This window comes from Camelus bactrianus, chromosome X, assembly GCF_048773025.1.
Source record: "Camelus bactrianus isolate YW-2024 breed Bactrian camel chromosome X, ASM4877302v1, whole genome shotgun sequence".
Taxonomy (NCBI): Eukaryota; Metazoa; Chordata; class Mammalia; order Artiodactyla; family Camelidae; genus Camelus; species Camelus bactrianus.
In genome coordinates this window covers 784,409-804,028 of record NC_133575.1, presented here as the reverse complement: position 1 = coordinate 804,028, position 19,620 = coordinate 784,409, and the positions used below count along the sequence as shown (strand labels likewise).

At 55.3% G+C, this 19,620-nt stretch overlaps 1 protein-coding gene across 3 annotated transcripts in view; it reads left to right on the top strand.

Annotated features, from left to right (window-relative positions):
• P2RY8 (P2Y receptor family member 8) overlaps window positions 1–16,398 on the top strand; it is a 46,034-nt gene extending 29,636 nt beyond the window's left edge. For all 3 annotated transcript variants that reach the window (XM_074358911.1, XM_074358910.1, XM_074358912.1), the window contains exon 2: window positions 12,569–16,398. In XM_074358911.1, coding sequence (XP_074215012.1) covers window positions 12,604–13,686 — 1,083 coding nt within the window. In that variant the 5' untranslated portion in view covers window positions 12,569–12,603 and the 3' untranslated portion in view covers window positions 13,687–16,398. The remainder of the gene's footprint in view (window positions 1–12,568) is intronic.
• The last annotated feature ends 3,222 nt before the right edge of the window (window positions 16,399–19,620 follow it).

Here is a 19,620-nt window from a genome sequence, read left to right as displayed (position 1 = left end):
TATTCTGTCACAACACCACATCAGCTTTTTTTTATTATTATTATTAAATTTACCTGGCATATTCCTGAAAGGTCACGAAGTTCTCTCTCTCTCTTTTCTTTTCTTTTTTTTTACAATTAATGTATAATTACCATGCAGTATTATATACGTTTCAGGCGATTCACGATTTTTAAGGTTTTACTCCATTTGTAGATATTATGAAATAATGGCCAAACTCCCGTGTTGCACACTATATCCTCGTAGCTTATTTATTTTATACCTAATAGCTTATACCTGTTACTCCCCTCCCCCTATGTTGCCCCTCCCCCTCCCCTCTCCCCAGCTGGTCACCCCACGGTCTTGATGGCTGTCACTTTATAGGTAAGTCTGGAATTCAGGCAGTGTCAGCCTTCCCATTTTGCTCTCCTTCAATATGATGTTGGCTATTGTGGGCTTTTTTTTTTTTTTTTTTTTGCCTGTCCCTATAGACTTGAGAATCAGCTGGTCTACTCCCACATCTTGTAAGGAGGTATACGATTGCAGGTGTCTCTGGGGTGGCTCCCACGAGCACCTTAAGCCGAGGGCTTACAGACTCAGTGGTGAGCTCAGGGATGTCTCAGAGACCGTTGCTTTACGAGAGGTTGGGATTTCACCTTGTGTTTCTTGGCTCCCACCACACCATTGCTGAGCAGACACCGAGGCTCGCCAAAGAGCAGGCCCAGAGACCATCCCTGTGTGTGATGGTCCACGAGGAACAGTTACAACACAGCCCGGGCAGCAGGAAATAAAAACCGTGAAGGCCCTTGAAGAAAAAAAGAGAGGGGAGGACCTTTTATAGTTACGGGATGGAGAAGGCACTCTTGGGCAAGGTGTAAGATACAAAAGACGCAATGGGCAAGATCTTGTGACCTGAAGATACCGAACGTGAGTGCAACATGAAATAGCGCTGACAAAACTAAAAGGTGACCAGCAAGCGGTGAGAATGACGGCAGCACACACACCAGAAAAAGTGACGTGACTCAGAACAGCCAGCACAGCATGAAAGGAAAAGAACCAAGGCGGAGGACGGCCACTCCCCGACGTCAAGACTTGATCAAGACAGTGTGGTTTTGGTGAAAGACGGACACCTGGGTCGATGGGACAGAAAAGAGAGCCCAGAAATAGACCCACACAGATAGAACCAATTCCTGCTACCATCATGCTAGTAGGAGAGAGTTGAGCAGCTCCACACGGCAAACTCATGCCCGGCGGGAAACCCCAGTGTGAGAACGTGAGAAAGATGGTCAAACTTTTGTGGCCGGCATGACGGTGAGCGTTGACACTTCAGTGAGAAGCCACTTCTCGTGCCTCGGGTGGGAAAGATGAGCCAGGGCAAGACAGATTGTCGGCGACCACACGAGGAATGAGTCCCCTTGCCCCTTATTGCATTTGCTGCAAGTGCAAATTGGCACAATGAAAGGGAGGTGGATATTTTCTCATAGTCCCTCTGCTTCCATCTTCTGGGAGAGGCTGTAGAGAATGGGTACAATTCCTTCCTTCGATGTTTGGGGGAATTCACCAGTAAACCCATCTGGACCTGGAGCTTTCTGTTTTGGAAGCTTATTCATGATTGGTTTCATGTCTTTAATACACATGGACCTATTCAAACGGTGTGCGTTTTAGCACGTTATGTTGAGGAAGGGGTCCATTTCATTTAGGTAGTAGCATTTGTGGGTACAGACTTGTTTATCGTAATCCATCATCATCCTTTTAGTATCCGTGGGATCTGTAGTGACGTCCCCTCTTTGATTCCTTTCTTTTTTAACATTAATTCTTCTTTTTTTAATTGAAGTACAGTCAGTTGCAATGTGTCCATCTCTGGTTCACAGCACAGTGTCCCAGTCATGCATACACATACATAGTTCAATTTTCATAATCATTTCCATTAAAGGTTATTACAAGACATTGAATGTAGTTCCCTGTGTTTTACAGAAGAAATTCCGTTTTTTAATCTACTTTGATATGCAGTGGCTAACATTTGCAAATCTCAAACTCCCTAATTTATCCCTTCCCACCCCCTTCCCTCTTTCATTTCTGATATTAGTCATTTGTGCCTTCTCTCTTTTTTTCTTAGCTAGCCTGTCCAGACCTTTATCAATTTTACTGACGTCTTCAAAGAACGAGATTTTGATTTCTTTTTTTTCTCTCTGTGATTTCCTGCTTTCAATGTCATCGATTCCTACCCTCACTTTTATTATTTACTTTCTTCTGCTGACTTTGGATTTACATGGCTCTTCTTCTTCTTCTTTTTTTTTTTAATTGAAGTAGGGTCAGTTGACAATGTTGTGTCCATTTCTGGTGCACAGCATCGTGGTTCAGTCTTACATACACATACATATATTCCTTTTCATATTCTTTTCCATGTACGTTACTACAAGCTGTTGAATATAGTTCCCTGTGCTGTACAGTAGGACCTTGCTGTTTATCTATTTTATATACAGTAGTGTGTATCTGATGATCCCAAACTCCAAAGTTACCCCTCACTCTCTTTCCCCTTTGGTAACTATAAGTTACCATAAGCCTCTACTTCATCTTGGGGAGAGGGAATTCGGGAAGCTGAAGAGAAGTCTCAGCTTTGACCCTGGTCTCGTTGGGATGGGTTGGGGTCCAGTAGGGGACAGACCAGCAGAAAACCAAAGGGAGTCCCGTTTGGTGGAAGGCACAGGGGTGAGGCCTCTGGTACGTTCTTCAAAGGCGTCTTCATATCCTCAGCCACCTCCCTGTTCCTCCACTTTCCCAGCTCCTGCCCTCCCTGGTCAAGCTTCTCTCTTGTTCTAGAATCTCTGCAGTCTCTCTAGTTCTTGAGATCTCTGTGCCCAAAAGACAGAGAAGGAACGCTAGAGAGAGATAATCAATAGATGATAATAGATGATTCACACATAGATAGATACATGACAGATAGATTTGTAGATAGATCCTAGAGAGAGAGAGAGAGAGATAGATAGATAGATAGATAGATAGATAGATAGATAGATAGATAGATTGATAGATTGATTGATAGGATGGATGGATGGATGTTTGGATGGTTGGATGGATGGATGGATGGATAGATAGATACAAACATACATACATACATACATACATACTAAGTCTCTCATGTTAGACAGGGTTTCTCAGCCTCACACGACTGACATGGGGCTGAGTGACTCTCTGATGGGGGGCGTCCTGTGCACTGTGGGGTGTGGAGCTGCGTCTCTGGTCTCCACCCACCACGTGCCAGTAGCTCCCCCTTCCCAGTGCGACAACCAGAAACGTCCCCAGGCCTTGCTGAGAGTCCCCTGGCAGGGATGACACAGCTGCCTGGCTGAGAACCCCTGGGCTAGGTCCACTCACTGTCACACCCTCTGGTACCTCTCCTACGTCCAGATGACCTGTCAATCAAGACTCTCGCTCAAACAAGTTTGAGTGTGTGCGTGATGGCATGAGATGTCGTGAAACCCCACCCAGTGCAGTCAGTTGGCCCAAAGCTGAAATCTCCTTGAGGTCAGTGTGGATCTACCTGCAGACAGACCCCTGTACCCCCCTCCCCACCAGCGCTGGAAGGGGTGCTGTGTCTGGGACCCCCAGGGCTGTGGGTTTCAGGAGTAGGAGGTGCAGGGGAGACACCCCACCCACTGTGGGCAGGAGACCTGGGCAGGAGAACTTCAAGCCTTTCTTCAGTCCCGGGGTGGACGGGGTTTCCACTCATCTGGGCTTCTGCAACGCTGGGCACCGTCTGAGTATGTTGGCCAACAAAGGGGGTCGCATGAGTCCATGTTACCCGTGAAATGCAGTTTTCCCATCTGTAACTGTGTCCTTCCTGCTCCATGTCACCGCTGAGACTGTGGCCGCGTCCTCCTCCCTTTCTGCTCCCCTGTGACCTCGCCCTTCCATGTTTATCTTTGCTTGGGGGAGGGCCTTCCCTCTGTTTTATTTTGCAGAATCATTGCTTTCACTTTCCAGAGTCTATCGGCTAAATTCTTCTTCTTTTCCCTTGTACGTTCGTTCCCGGGGCTGCTGTGGCCCTTGACCAGGGGGCTGGAACCACAGAGATTCAGTCTCTGTCCGTTCTGGAGACCAGAAGTCTGAGATCAAGGCGTCTGCAGGGCTGGGTGCTTCTGGAGGCTCCAGGGAAGAACGTGCCCCGGGCCCCTTGCCCACCTTCTGCTGTTTGCGGGGGGTCCTTGGATTACGGAGGTGTCACCTCCGTCTGTGCCTCCCTCCCCAAGCGGCGTCTTCCTGTGTGCACCTGTGTGCATCCGAATGCTCCCTTTTCATGAGGTCCCCAGTCATACTGGACTCAGGTCCCAGCCTGCTTGCGCAGGACCTCATCTTAATGTCACTAATCACATCTACAAAGACCCTACTTGTAACTTAGGTCACATGCTGAGGTCTGGGGAGTTAGGATTTCAACATACAAATTTGGTTGGGGGCAGTCACAGTTCAGCCCATGACAACCACAGAGTTTCCGGTGTCTTTTGTGAGGTCCCCATGGTCGACCAGAAAACTCAAGGCAGCTTCTGCTGCTGAGCAGGACCGCAGGCATCGGCCGTGTCCTGGGGTCTTGGGCAAGAAGGGGGTCTCCCACATGAGGCTGGTGGTGCGGACACACAGCCTCCCCCCGGGTCCCAAGTCTCATGGGAATGGTTAGCTCTTCTGGGCGCCATGGTCAGGTTCCCAACAAGCCTTGCGTTGCCTGGACTCCTGCAGGGTGGGCAGCCGGGGCAGTCTTCTCTCCAAGAAAGTGTCTGGCGGGGACGTGTCTGACACCACAAGCTTCTCCCCAGATGCACGGAAAGTCCAAAGAGATCTGAGGAAGGTTCTCCTTGGCGCCTGCTGTTGAACGGAACAAATGGGGGCCCGCAAAAGGCAAACCCACATCCTGGCCCTGGATCCTGTGAGTGTGATTTGTTTGGAAAGGGGCTTCTCTGCAGAGAAGTCTCCTGTCTCTGCCCAATGCTAAAAAATGAAGGAAAAAGAAAAAGAAAGTGACCTGACAATACTGTTGTCCATTTCACTTAAAAAAAAAAAACAAATCAGAGGTGTGCTTCAGTTACACGTCCTGATAGCTGAATTGTGTCCTCTGAAAACATACGTCCACATCCGGACCCCCAGGACCTCAGGACGGGACCTTGTCTGGAAACAGGGTCTCTGCAGATGGGATGACGTGAAGGACCTGGGAGGAGGTCCTCCTGGAGGAGGTGGCCTTACATCCAAGGACAGTGACCTCAGAAGAGACAGAAGAGGAGAGACGCAGACACAGAGGAGACGCCACGTGGAGACGGAGGCAGAGACGGGAGGGAGGCGGCCACCAGCCCAGGGATGGACACCCGGAGCCCCCAGAAGCTGGAAGAGGCAGGAGAGACCCTCCCCAGGAGCCTCAGGAGGGAGCGCGACCCTGGGACACCTTGACCTCAGACATCTGGCCTCCAGGACGGGGGGAGGATGAATCTCTGTTGTTTTGAACCACCCAGTTTGGGGTCACTTGTCAAAACTGCCCAGGACACCCCCCTCCCCAGTCACTGATGCACTTAATTCTTATGGTCACACCCCAGTTTACACCCCGGCGTCACCATCATTGGGTCACTTGGAACCGTGGCAAGCCTCGGAGGAGGAGTCAATAATCCCCATGTGACAGACGAGGACACTGAGGTCTGAGTGGGGGCCGCACGCCCTGTGTTTTCCCAGCACTTCCTGCGTTGGGCACGTGCGAGTTTATTTTAGCTCGGTTGCATCATGGTGAGTCCTGGGTGCGGTCTCTAGGGAGGGAGCGGCCCTGGGTGTGAGAGGAACGGCCCGTGTGTGTCTGAACACGACTGAATATTCTGCTTAGTCCAAGGCACCGTCCGCGTGGAGCGTCCGACATCACCGGCTCTCTGGAGCAGCGGTGGTCCTGGAAAGCTTTGGGGGTGTCTGAGTCTCCCAGGGCTGCCCTCGCAAAGCACCACAACGTGAGTGGAACCAAGACTCATGCAGCCCAGAAGGGAGGCCAGGCCACACTGACTAGGGTGGGGTCAGGACCTTCTTTTCCCCACTGTGAACTGAGCTCTGGGCACTCAGGAAACACGGGCTGTTATTATGCAAAAAACGCAGCAGGGATCCCTAAGGAGCCCTCACCCGTCTGACTCACAGGTGGTGTTGACTGTTTACCTTGTCACCTCCCCACTTGAGTAAGACGCATCTCAACATTTACAGAAGGACCAAACGTCTCAGCATCTCAGCATCGCACAGCTTCAGATGGGGAGTGGTCCCGGGCCGGGTGTAAGTGATAAGTGGTTTGATTCATGACAGCAAAAAGGTGGGAAAAACCCACATGTCCGTGGATGCATGGATAAACAGAACGGGGTCTGTGCACAGAGGGGAATACTACTCAGCCAGGAAAAGGAGTGACGCTCTGACACAGGCTGCAGCGTGGCTGGACCCTGGACACAAGATGCTCCGTGAGAGAAGCAGACACAGAAGGACAGACAGGGTGTGATTCCATTTACAGGAAACGCCCAGAATAGGCAACTCCATAGACACAGAAAGTGGGTTCGTGGTGCCAGGGGCTGGGGGACGGGGAGGGGAGTGGCTGCTCATGGGAACAGCTTTTCTTCAGGGATACCGAAAATCTTCCAGAAATAGTTATGATGAATGGAACACTTGGAGAACATGCACCTTGCATTGTAGGATATGTGAATTTTAATGTAATTTTTAAACGTGTGTCCACGCAGGCTGGGGAGGCGGGAGAGCGTGGGCTGACGGCCGTGGTGTGCAGGAATTCTTTTAAAGACGCCGGAATCTTTTAGATTCCAGGATCGCGCGACGGGGGCGCTTTGGGGGTGACTGCGTATCTGCAAATAGATGGAAAAGCACTGAAGTGTCCACGTTCCACGGTGGTGGCGGCTCTATGATGTGACAATTGTATGTCAGTAAAGCTGTTAAGAAGCAAGCTGGGCCAGGCGGGCGGGGGCGGGGCACACAGCAGCCCCGACAGGTGAGGAGCGGGGACCGGCTCTCAGATCTGCCCGCGGAGCACGCAGTTCCTTGCACAACAAAATGATGCAGCCTGCCAGCCGCCTGCCTTTTGCAAGAGCCACCTCTGCTCACCCAGCGCCTGGCAGAGCATCGGGTGGCCACCAGCGACCGTTTTTCGCTGGTTTCATAAAATTTCCATCCTGCCGTGCCTCCCCCCACCGCCCACCCCGCCCCGCTCCGGGTCCAAACCGCAAACGCCTTGGGTTTCAGAGAAGCCGGTCGGTGTCTGTTAGAGAGGTCTTTATTAATCACCCGAGCTGCTCGGCAAGCCGACAGGCGCCGCCGTCCTGGGGGGCCAGACACCACGAGGCTGCAGGTGGCGGGGTGGAGGGGGCGGGGCCGGGGCCGGGGCCGGGCCGGGGCACAGGTGAAAGCAGCCGGTGGGGGCGCCACAGTGGGCGGGAGCAAGTTCAAGGCTGCAGGGAGAGGCTGCCGGTGGTGGTGGTGGGGGGGGGGCTCCCGCCACCCACATGGGCTTTCGGCAACCCCTGCTACCTTCCCCTCCCCGGGGCGGCCATGTGTTATGCAAATTTGCACCCTTTTGAAGCGCCCCCCTGGAGGTTACCACAGCGCATCTCAGTGCATTTGTAGCTGTTTGAGCAGAAATGTGAACAATGTTTCCCCAGATCCTGCCCTGGAATTCCAAATTCCTCTGCACCTCCATCCCATCAGAGGGAGATGCGTTTTCTGCCTCCAGGGCTGTCTACCCCTCCCTCATCTCAGACAACTTCCCCCCACCCCTCGCCTCCATGGACACCCGGCAGCCTCCTGCCCCGTCACTCCCTGTGCCCTGTAAATTACTGGCAGCTCTCCGGCCCGTGCGTGTGAAGACGTACCTCCAGCCACGGCCTGAGGCCATCAGCATAAAGGCTATCGTGGTCAGCCGGGGCCGGGCAGGGTGGCACCCATGGGGACCCAACAAGGACATGTCCCTTTTGCTGCTGAAGCCGGGGGGGGGGCCGAGATGGCCCGCCGCAGGGAGCGGGGCCGGCCCACGGAAAACTGCAGGATCCGCACCTGGCCGTGCGCTTAGCGGAGTGGAAAACTTCCCACTCAAAGTGAAACTTGGGGCCATTTTTAAATGGGTTTGAGGAAGCTCTTTCTGCACATGCTGGCCACAGATGGCACGTCTCCAACGGAGGAAGAAACAGTAGGTCAGGCTTGCGATGGGCCTTGACATCCAGATAAGCTTTGAAGGCCGCATGCCAGCCTCCCCGGCAGCCCAGGGACCACGTTTCCGGCTAACACACGTGCGGGGCTGGACGCCCCCGTGACAGTTACAACCCACGCCCAGCTCACGGCCGTTGGGACAAATCAAGTTGCAGTGGGGACGGGAGCAGAGGGCACCTTGGGGGCAGAGCTCTGAGCGACATACAACGTGGGCCCCTGGAGCCTCAGAGTCCTCGTCTATGAAACGCAGCGTCTGCCTCGCCAGCTGCCAGCAGGGCAGCGGGGACCGTGGAACAGCACAGGGACTCTGACCCCCTGGTGCACGGAATTCAGGCCAGCCACTGGGACTTGTGTGGCCCGGCACCTCCGGCCGATTGCCCGTGTGAGATGCGCCGGCAGCCACGGCCGGAGGCCATCAGTGTGCCGGCTGTCTTGGTCGCCTCGGGCTGCGCTAACGCGCAGCACCCCAGGCAGGGCGGCTTAAGCAGCACATTTTTGTTTCTCATTTTTCGTCCTGGAGGCTGGAAGTCCAGGCTCAGGATGTCTGCAAGGCCAGATTCTTGTGAAGACTCTCTTCCTGGCTTGCAGACCGCCCCGTAAGGGAGCATGGTGTGCCGGGAGGACTGTCAACTTGGCGTCACACGTGATGGTCCCGTGGGCATCTTTATGGCATCCTTGACCCCCGCCGGATGTCCCCACCCACGTGGCTCCGGGCCAGATGGCCCAACATGGGCGCCATCTCTGAAAGTGAGGAAAAAACAGTGATTTTTCTTTCTTCAAACTTCCTCCCCTCCCTCTCTCCCTCCCTCTTTCCTTTTCTTCTCTTTCTCTCTTTCTTTCTTTCACTTTCTCTCCTTCTCTCTTTCTATTTTTTCATGCCTTAAAGCGTGAAAGCTCTTTTCCCAGCATTTAAAGAAAAAGAAAGCTGGTATCATCCAGGTAGATACAGGACAGATAAAATGAAGGGACAAAGCCATCGCCCAGACTCTGGAAAAAAGCAAAAGAAGTGAACAGTGAGCTGCCTTTCAATTGCATTTACATAACAAATTACCAACAAAGTGAAACTTGGACCCCTTGTGCCTGGGAGCTGGGGTGCACACAGCCCCAGGGGTCCCTTCTCCCCCTATGGGCGCTGACACCGTCTCCCCGTGGGTCTGAGGGACCGGCGATCAGAAGGGTGCGTGGTCAGCTCTGCACATGTCTCTGTGTGGGAAGCAGCAAAAACAGAAGTTCAGGAGTGCAAATCTCAAGTTCCAGCTGTGGGAGGAGACAGCTCAGAACCCACTAGAGGGGCTTCCGTAGAGCGCTCAGGACAATAGATGTTGGAGGTCCCTGCACACGGCGGTGCCTCCCACTGGGTCCACACCGAGCTTTATCAGCAACGGGAAAACCAAACCCAGCTGCGAAAGAGTAGGCGGCTCTCCAGCCCTCATTCACAGCTGGGAAGCTCCGTTTGTGGCGTGCCTTCACTGCCTGGAACAGACGGGGAGCTCCAAGCCTGCCCTTCAGAGTTCACAGAGCCCTTGGGGACCCGCCCAGGGTCCCCGGGGGAGCCTCGCAGCAGAGCCTGGAGTCCGACCCCCATCTCTGGACCCCTGGGCTGGGCACCTGTCCCTGTGTCGGGCTCCAACACGCAGGGTCCCTCCTGCAAATATGCACATAGCTGAGATGTGGGAAGATGCTGTGGACCAGGTCAGAAAGGTGTCATTCTTGCATGATGACTTTCCTTGAGGACTTAAGGTTGAATGTGCACAGTTCAATATACATGTACACACATGTATACAAACACAGGTGTATATATTTGCACATATACATATACACAAATGTGAAATATGACATATAAAAAGAAATTTATTTCAAGGAAGTGGCTCCCACGGTTGTGGGGCTGGTGAGTCTGCAATCTGCAGGGCCGGTGGGCAGGCTGGAGACCCAGGTGGGAGCTGACACTGCCGTCTGGAGGCAGAGTTCCTTCTTCTCTGGGAAACCTCAGTGTTTGAGCTTAAGACCGTCACCGGATTGGACGAGGCCCACCATCATAGGCAGCACATTGTCTTTACTTCAAGTCAGCTGCTTGTGGACTTCAGTCAAACCTACAAAAAAACATGTGCAAAGGCAGACAGCAATTTCCTAGCCCGACAAAGACACCCCAGGGGAAGCTGCCAGAGGGTCCGGGGGACCCCCCGCTCCATTGGCACTCTTAGCCATTCTCCAGTGAGCCTGAAACTGCTCCAAAATAAAGGTTCAAGTCAAAGTCAGAACCTTAAACCTGGAGTAGAAATAAATATGATGGGGAAACTCTCTGTCTCTGTCTTTCCTCTCTCTCTCTCTCTCGAAAATCTCTTTCCCTTTCTTTCTCTTTTTCTTTCTGACTGTGGCAAAGTTCACCCGACATAAAATTACCCCTTTCAAAGTGTGCAGTTCACCAGCACTTGGCATCTGCGCCGTCTCTGCCTAGTTTCAGAACACTTTCATCTCTGTGGGGCCGATGAAAACATTTTGAAGATCACCCCCACTTGGGTTTCTCCATCTGCCCGTCTCGGCGAACCCACCAGAAATTATCAAAAGGTACAACCGAGTATTAAAGCCCTCTTTTTATTTTGCTTGCTTAATGTTTTATTTATTTTGTTTAGTTTTTTTTTTTTTTTTTTTTTTTGCGGGGGAGGTAATTAGGTTTATTTATTTTTAGAGGCAGCACTGGGGATTGAACCCAGGATCTCATGTGTGATAAACATGCATGCTTACACCGAACTGGAGCCTCCCCTGCTAAAGCCTGATTTTTAAAATCTCTGCTGACCACACAGGGATGGACCCCGGGCAGGCAGAGCCCAGGACAGACACGCTCACTCCTCCTCTGCCCGGACCTCCAGCCGGGCCCACACCGGGCAGCAGCAGCTCACAGACGCTGCACAGGTGGGGCCAGATCTGGGCCACCAAAGAGGAGGAACAAAAGGCTCAGAGAAACCTGTGAGCCAAGTAAATACCCCTAATACTTGTGTTCTGAAGTTCCCAGAGTTTGCAGTTTCCCCCATTCCTATAATATACATTCGGCTTGCATCCTTCCTCTGCCACTAAACTGCCCACACTCTGTGCAGGGACAGCTCCGGGATCTAATTCAGGAGTCAAGGAAAGGACAAAGGTGTCACATGCCCACGGCAACGGTGACACCTGTCCGCTGTTCTGTCTTCCGCGTGGTTTGCAGCGGGACGGGCGGCCGGTCCTGGGAAGTACCGCGGGGTCCCGCTTCCTGTATTCTGTGCACTTCCCAGGAGGCTGGGGTTTCAAAACCACGCCAGGGACGTGTGTGTCGTTGTCCGGTGGGGACGCTGTGTCTCGAAGCAAGGACTTGAGGTGACCGACCGTCAGACACTGTTCCCTCCAACCATGGATGCTTGAAGCGTCCCAGGGGAGGCACCTGCGCGGCCTTTGGTGGAGGAGCAGAGGACTCACTGCATGGTCTTGGGGAGCTGCCAGGACCCCCCTGTCAGGGCGGGGGCCAAGCAGGGGATCTGCTCGTCTTTGGAGGTTGGGGACGTGATCCCAGCCCACTTGCAACCCCCTTTCTGGTTTGCACGTCCTGCTGAGGCTACGGATGCTGTTATAATAGGGGATCCAAATCCGTCACAGAAAAGCCCACTGTGGGGGAGGCAGGAGGGAGGGAGGAGACAGGGGAGGTGTCTCATGGACCCCAACATCCCCTCTCTGTCCCAAATAAGCAGCTCCCCATGGGTGCTATGGGAATGGGGCCCCAGATGTGGAAGGGAGCAGAGCTGGGCTGTTGGTGGGGGGTGAGGTGTTACAGGTAGAAGCCCAGAGGCCAGGCACAGGGTGACAGTAATCAAAGTGCTGGGACCCCAATGCCGGTGGCACAGCACCCCCGTCTGGCTGGGGTGGCCGCCAGAGACACCCAGCACAGCCCCAAGGTCTTGGGATCCTGACTTAAACACCACGTGTGCCGGTGAGGAAACCAGGGTTCAGAGAAGCTACTTTGCAGCTTGGAAAGAGGGTCAGTCCATTTGGTTCCTTTGTAACCTTGGACCTCCTCCGTCGCACTCCCCTCCATCCTCATGGCCCCAGGATTGAAGCTGGCGCACCGGGCATTGCAGCACACTCCCTGTGCTTCCAAGTGCAGTCCAGGGTAGAAGGGCAGGTGTCCTAACCCCCATCCTGGGTCGGGACCCTGGGAAGACTCTGGTGGGTATTTTTAAATTGTTGCTTCTGCTTCTGTGTGTGATGGGGGCCTTCAGGATTTAGCATCTATGGGGTCTGGGATACGGGGGAGGGAGTGAAGAGGGAACAGGAGGGAGGGAAGCCAGGGCGCAGGCCAGCCCCCTCTCGGAGTGGGTTCCACCCCTCTCACCCCCGGTGCCGCCCCTTTGCCTTGCAGCTCAGCCCCCCGGAGCCCCCGGCACCGGCGCCAAGATGGACATGAACATGTCGCGTCCGGACAACGCCACCCTCCTGATGCTGCGGGACCCGGCCATCGCGGTGGTCCTGCCCGTGGTGTACTCGCTGGTGGCGCTGGTCAGCATCCCCGGGAACCTGTTCTCCCTGTGGGTGCTGTGCCGGCACATCGGCCCCAAGACGCCGTCGGTCATCTTCATGATCAACCTGAGCGTCACGGACCTGATGCTGGCCAGCGTGCTCCCGTTCCAGATCTACTACCACTGCAACGGCAACCACTGGGTGTTCGGGGAGCTGCTGTGCAACGTGGTGACCGTGGCCTTCTACGCCAACATGTACTCCTCCATCCTCACCATGACCTGCATCAGCGTGGACCGCTTCCTGGGCGTCGTCTACCCGCTGGCCTCTGTGGCCTGGCGCCGCCGCCGCTACGCCGTGGCCGCCTGCGCCGGCACGTGGCTGCTGCTGCTGGCCGCCCTGTCCCCGCTGGCCCGCACTGACCTGACGTACACGGTGCACGCGCTCGGCATCGTCACCTGCTTCGACGTGCTTAAGTCCACCATGCTGCCCAGCGTGGCCACGTGGGCCGTCTTCCTCTTCACGCTGTTCATCGTGCTCTTCCTCATCCCCTTCGTGGTCACCGTGGCCTGCTACACGGCCACCATCCTCACGCTGCTGCGGACGCCCGAGCACCCGGAGGGCCAGGGCCAGAGGCGGCGCGCCGTGGGGCTGGCCGCCGTGGTGCTGCTGGCCTTCGTCACCTGCTTCGCGCCCAACAACTTCGTGCTGCTCGTGCACATGGTCAGCCGCCTGTTCCTGGGCCACAGCTACTACCACGTGTACAAGCTCACGCTCTGCCTGAGCTGCCTGAACAACTGCCTGGACCCCTTCGTCTACTACTTCGCCTCGCACGAGTTCCAGCTACGGCTGCGGGACTACCTGGGCTACGGGCCGCTGCCCGCCGACAGCCTGGACACCGCACGCCGGGACAGCCTCTTCTCCGCGCGGACGCTGTCGGCGCGCTCCGTGGCCAGTGCCCACGCCGACGGGCCCGAGGCGGCCGGCCGGCCCTGCTTCCAGAGGCAGGAGAGCGTGTTCTGAGCCGGGCGCCTCTGGGGCAGCGGGCAGACGGCGGTGGACCCCATCCTCCCCTCCATCCTCCCCTCCATCTCCCCGTCCATCTCCCCTCCATCCTCCCGTCCATCCCCTCATCCCCCCTCCATCCCCCCGTCCATCTCCCCTCCATCCTCCCGTCCATCTCACCTCCATCCTCCCCTCCATCCCCCGCCCATCCCCCCTCCATCCTCCTGTCCATCCTCCCGTCCATCCTCCCCTCCATCCTTCCTTCCTTCCAGCCCTCCTCCCTCCCTTCCTCCACCGCCGTCGCACAGGCCGCCCCCACTTTGTGGTCGAGTGGGTGACTGGCCAGCCCAGCTACGTCCTCCTGGGGCCCTCAACATCCCAGTAGCCTGGCTGCCTGCCCACTCCCTGTGCTGGGATGTGAGGGCCCCTCTGCTCCTCCAGCCTCATGGAGCCCCCCAACCTCGTGGTCAATTCGGCCTTGGTCACTCTGGGAGCTGGGATTCAGCCAGATGACCTTGGACAGGCACCTTCAGCCCCCACCATCCTCCTGGGGTTCACAGGTCCCCCCCGACATCACCTGGTCCCCCCAAGAGCCAAGCAAACACGGGGGCTTCCAGAGCACTCGGTCACTCTGGGCCTTTGAGGGTCTGTTTCTACCTAAGTGTCCACAAGTGGGAACCCCCAGAGGGGAAGGAGATTGGGCCAGGAGGTGTGGATCAGGCCACCCTGACCGAGGGTCTCTGGGTGGGTGAGACATTGCTAAGGACAATGAGTGTTGAGGCTCCCTGACATGTTTGGGGTACAGCTCGTCTTGGGGCCCCCTCCGGCCTGTTCTGTGGCTCCCCCATCCCAGCTGAGAGCCCCAGGCCACGGCAAGTCCTCCTGGGCTCTGGGGTTGCTGCTGGGGTCGGAGCTGGCCTGACCGGTGAGATCCTTTGGGGACCAGGCACTGACCACACAGGCCACAGGAGGGCCCGCTGGCCTGGTCAGCACCCGGATGCACCTGTGCAGCCCCCATACGTGGGCTGCTTTGGGAAAAGGAGGGGCCCAGCCCCCAGGGCATTCTTGGGAGGAACGTTCTTGGCAGGCTGGGATTTGCCTGAAACAACGTTTCGGAACTTTGTACGTCACAAGGAGACACACAGAATTGGGTTCAGGGCTCCCTTGGAAGTGAAAACAGCCCTGCAGCGTATAAGGTGAGACCTGGGAGGGGCCAGTGGGCGGGGTCTCTGGGACCTCCAGCTGGAGTACCCGTGGGGCAGGACCCCCCCCCCCCACTGTGGGTCAGAAATGATGGTGGAGATCAGGAGCTGATGTTCTGGGGATGCCTGGCCCGCCATCACTGCTTTGGAAGTAGGAAGACACGGGCACTGGGGTGAACGGTGTCCCCCCAGAATCCATGTCTGCCCGCAACCTCGCAGTGTGACCTATGGCATTGGCGTGGCCCTGCATCCAAGGACAGTGACCTCAGAAGAGACAGAAGAGGAGAGACGCAGACACAGAGGAGATGCCCCGTGGAGACGGAGGCAGAGACGGGAGGGAGGCGGCCACCAGCCCAGGGATGGACGCCTGGAGCCCCCAGAAGCTGGAAGAGGCAGGAGGGACCCTCCCCTGGAGCCTCGGGAGGGAGCGCGGCCCTGGGACACCTTGACCTCAGACGTCTGGTCTCCAGGACCAGGGGAGGATGGGTGCCTGTGGTCTTAAGCCCCTACCTTGGGGTTATTTGTTATCGCTGCCCCAGGACACAGACACTGAAATTCTGAGGCCGTGACTCTGGCCCCTGGCTGGGTGATTGCAGGCAGCCTTGTGCCGAATGCCGGCTCCGGGCGGGGCCGGGAGGGGGCGGTGCTTTGTGGATCCAACCCTTTGGCTTAGAGGAGCAGCCTAGGGGTCCCCTCCGTCCCCCTCCACGTGTTTGCAGGGAGGCGAGAGACACCCTCCAGAGCCTTCGGAGAGACGACTGGACACGCCCCTAAGAAAAGACCCCAGCCTCCCAGGCCAGGGACAGGAAGAAAGCTGGTGCTCGGGACCCCCATCGTCCACGGAGGGTGTGCCATGGCCCGCTCTTCCCGACTGTCCCAAAGCCGAACCCTAGAAAGCCAAGCTGAGTTGGCAGCAGCCTGGGGGCGGAAACCCTGAGCCGTTGAGCCGCCCGCACCCACGCTCCGGGTGTGGGCCTCCGGTGTCTGATGCTACAAAGCTGTGAAAAACCTCAAACCACCCTCACGGAGCCTTTCTCTGCTGCAGCGTGAAGAAGTGTCGCTGCCTGGATTCAGCGGGAGCCGGCCTCGTGCGCAACCGCCTCCCCCGGCGGGCGTCACGTCCCTGCGGCTGTCCGGTCACGGGCCGCACGGCCCCGCCAGCCAAGGTCCGAGTTTTGCCACCACTGTCAGCATTACTTGGTTGTGTGGCCAGTCGGCCAGCCATTAGGTCTGCGTCCCGGGGGCCCCCAGTTCCGCTGAAGTGACTGGGGGGGGGGGGTCCAACAGCATCTTTCGAATTGCTGGGAATTTCCATGCAGAAGCGGGGTGACCATTAGTCTGTCCGAGGGGTCTGTCTGATAACCTGAAAACTCCACGGCTGGACTTTTTGCTCCTGTTTCCATTTTAATAATGGGGTGTGTGTGTGTGTGTGTGTGTTTTCCCCACACACTTGCTCAATGTGTTGACCAGGTAACTCTCCCGTAAGGATATGTGTGTACTTAAATAGAGATTAAAAAAAAGAAAAGATGTGGGCGGTGTGATTTGGCTCTTGCAAGGGTGTGGGGACAGGGCGCCACGAAGAGAAACACGTCCTTGAGTTATTCCAGTGCAGAGGGCAAACGCCCTTCTCTCTCCATTTTCTGAGACCCCCCTCCCTTCCAAAGACGCCCCCCATCTCACGCCGGAACCACCAGCCCCCTGGAGCTTCAGTGACTGCGGAATCTGGCTGCTCTGAGCACCCGGTGCGAGCACCGGGCAGCGGAACGCGGGCGGGGGCGTGCGGTGGAATCGATTTGTCGGGTGGGCTCTGTTAAAAGCTCGGATGCTGAGAATGTATGTAAAAATAGTCCCATGACGGCAAACGCTAGGTTTACATACAAGAGCAAACACACTCACACATACACACATACCCGTACATGCTTGCACACGTCTGTGTGCGCGCACACACACAGGCACGTTTCCCACGCGTGTGTTTCATCATATCACTCTCTTCAGGTCAGCCTATTTGAAAACACCCAGGCTCAAAACCTGTGGTTCCTTGCAAATTGCCACACGAAGACATCAGTGTAGACAAAACGCCTCCCTCAAAGCTGGAAACGGTCCCGAACTGCTAAGTACGGAGGAAGCCAATGTTCCCACTGCAGCTGTTGTTTTGGGTTTTTTTTTTTCCCACCCTTCCCGATTTTTTTTTTTAAATTGTGGTAAAATATCTGTAACATACAATTGACCATCTCCACCATTGTTAACTGCACAGTTCAGGGGTTTTAAGTACATTCACATTATCGTGCAACCATCACCACCGTTCTCTCCAGGACTTTCTCATCTTCCCAAACTGAGTCTCTGCCCCGCGAAACACTCACTCCCCAGCCCCTCCCAGCCCCCACCCTCCTACTTTCTGTCTCTGTGGATTTGATTCCCCCAGGGACCTCCTGGAAGTGCAGTCACACAGGATTTGTCCTTCTGTGATGGGTTGGTTTCACTGAGCATCATGTCCCCAAGGCTCATCATGTCACAGTTTAATTGCAGCATTATTTACAAACCACAGCAGGCACCCATCTGAACTGTACGGTTCGGCGACTTTCAGCACATTTGTGGAGGTCCCGGAGCCAACAACGTGCAGCCTTAGAACGGTATCATCGCCCCAGAAAGATGCCCAGTGCCCGTCAGCCCCAGGCAAGCCCTCTCTGCCCTCTGCCCCTGCAGCTTCGTGCTTTCTGTTCATGTGAGACGTGAGGTGCTTTCTGGAGGAGGTGGCCCGGGAAAGGTGCCCGGGACGTATTAAGACCCCGGAAGGTCCTAATCATTCGACCAAAGTAGTATTCAACACCTTCAACTTTTAACCTGCATTGGCTCTTTTTCTTTTTCTCTTTTTTCAATTTCTGATCTGTCTTTGGAAACCTGTGTGACTCTATAGGACCAGTGACATTCTTTAGTGCTGTTACAATATCTCTAGGGTATGAATAAAAGTAATTCAAGGTGCAGGGAGTGGGTTCCTATGGAGAATGAGATGTATGAGGAATGAGCTCTGGGGTGCACGGATAAACCCCAAACAGTGGCCCCGAGCTGGCGAGTGTGGGATCGGGGGGTCGACACCAGCACCCGCCCCAGATCCCCACCCGTCGCCCATGAGAACTCAGGTCGTTCGGCAGGAATGACCTCCCCCAAAATAAAATAAAGGAAATCTAATTACCTCCCCCCTCAAAAATATTTTTTTTAAAAAAGGAAAGAATAAAATAAGTAATAAGGCAGTTCCCATCAAAAGAAAAACTTTAAAAAAAAGGTGCTTCCTGATTGGTTGAAGATTATGTTTCCCTGAAATGCCTCGAATTAGAAATAATAATAATTATTATTACAATATAATAATTTCTAACTCTAAACATTAGAGGAATTGTGAAGTTCAGCCAATCCGGAAATGACTTCCCCTAAACATGGGAGGTCTTGGGGCAGGGTGAGTCCACACGGAGCTTCAGAGCCCACTGTGGAGGGACTTGCTGGTGGGCTGGCCAAGAAGGGGTCAGGGTGGGATCTGGAGGGCTGGGTGGATGGGGACACGGACAGTGGAGGAGGGGGCCGGAACACCCACGTCCTGCCCTCTGGGTTCCCAGCCCCTCTGTGGGGAAAGCAGCAGAAGCAGAGGGGCAACGGGGCCTTTATGATCCACTCTGTCCCCGAAAGTTCAGTGGACAGGGGCCCATGGCTGCTGGACCCCTGGCCCCCAGCTCCACGGAGGAGCCAGTGAGACCCACCGCTGACTCTGGGTCCCCATATAGGTATCACGGTGCCATCGCAGGCATCGATACCTGGTTTACACGACCATCGGATGCTTTGTGGGGAATCACCCAGCACGGAAGGTGAAGGGGGGAAAAACGGGACATAATACACGTTGATGTATTCCATACACCATAATATTCCATGTGTACGCAGACACATGTGCATATACGTGCACATAGATGCGCATTAGTTCATGTGTGTGTATTAGTCAGGGGTCATTTTGGTGCTCAGCACGAGTTGGGGTAGTGGGGGCGCTCCAGGCATGTGGTGGGTGGAGACCAGGGACGCAGCTCCACACCCCACAGTGCACAGGACGCCCCCATCAGAGTCCTCCAGCCCCTGGGTCAGTCCTGTGAGGCTGAGAAACTCTGTCTAGCACGAGAGACAATATCTGTCTATCCATCTACCATTTATCTATCTACCATGTATCTATCTACTGTCTGTGTGTCTGTATCCCCCATCCATACAACCATCCATCCATCCATCCGTCCGTCCATCCACCCACCCATCCTTCCACCCATCCCCCCATCCGTCCACCCGTCCATCATATCTGTCCATCATCTTTTCACCTTATCAACCTAGCATCTACCTATGGACGTGGCACTGGGCGATTCTGCCCCCAGCGGACACTTGTCTGTAGTGTTCTGTTCGCACTACTTGGCGGGCAGCTACTGCCATCTAGTGGACAGAAATCAGAGCTCTGCTAAATACCTGCAACCGCCCGGGGCCGCCCCACAAAGATGAATGATCTTGCCCCAAGTTGTCACTAGGGCTGAGGCTGCGAAGCGCCGCACCCCATCCAGGCCTGGGGGACCGCCATCTCTACAGCCCCCAGAGCGCTCTGGGGACTCATCTCCACATACCCCCACTGCGCCCTTCAGGGACCCCCCTATCTTCGCCATTCACCGCGGACGAGAGGACCCTCAGCTCCGCCCCGTACCGCGCCCGCAGGGACACCCCCATCTCCACTTCCCACGCG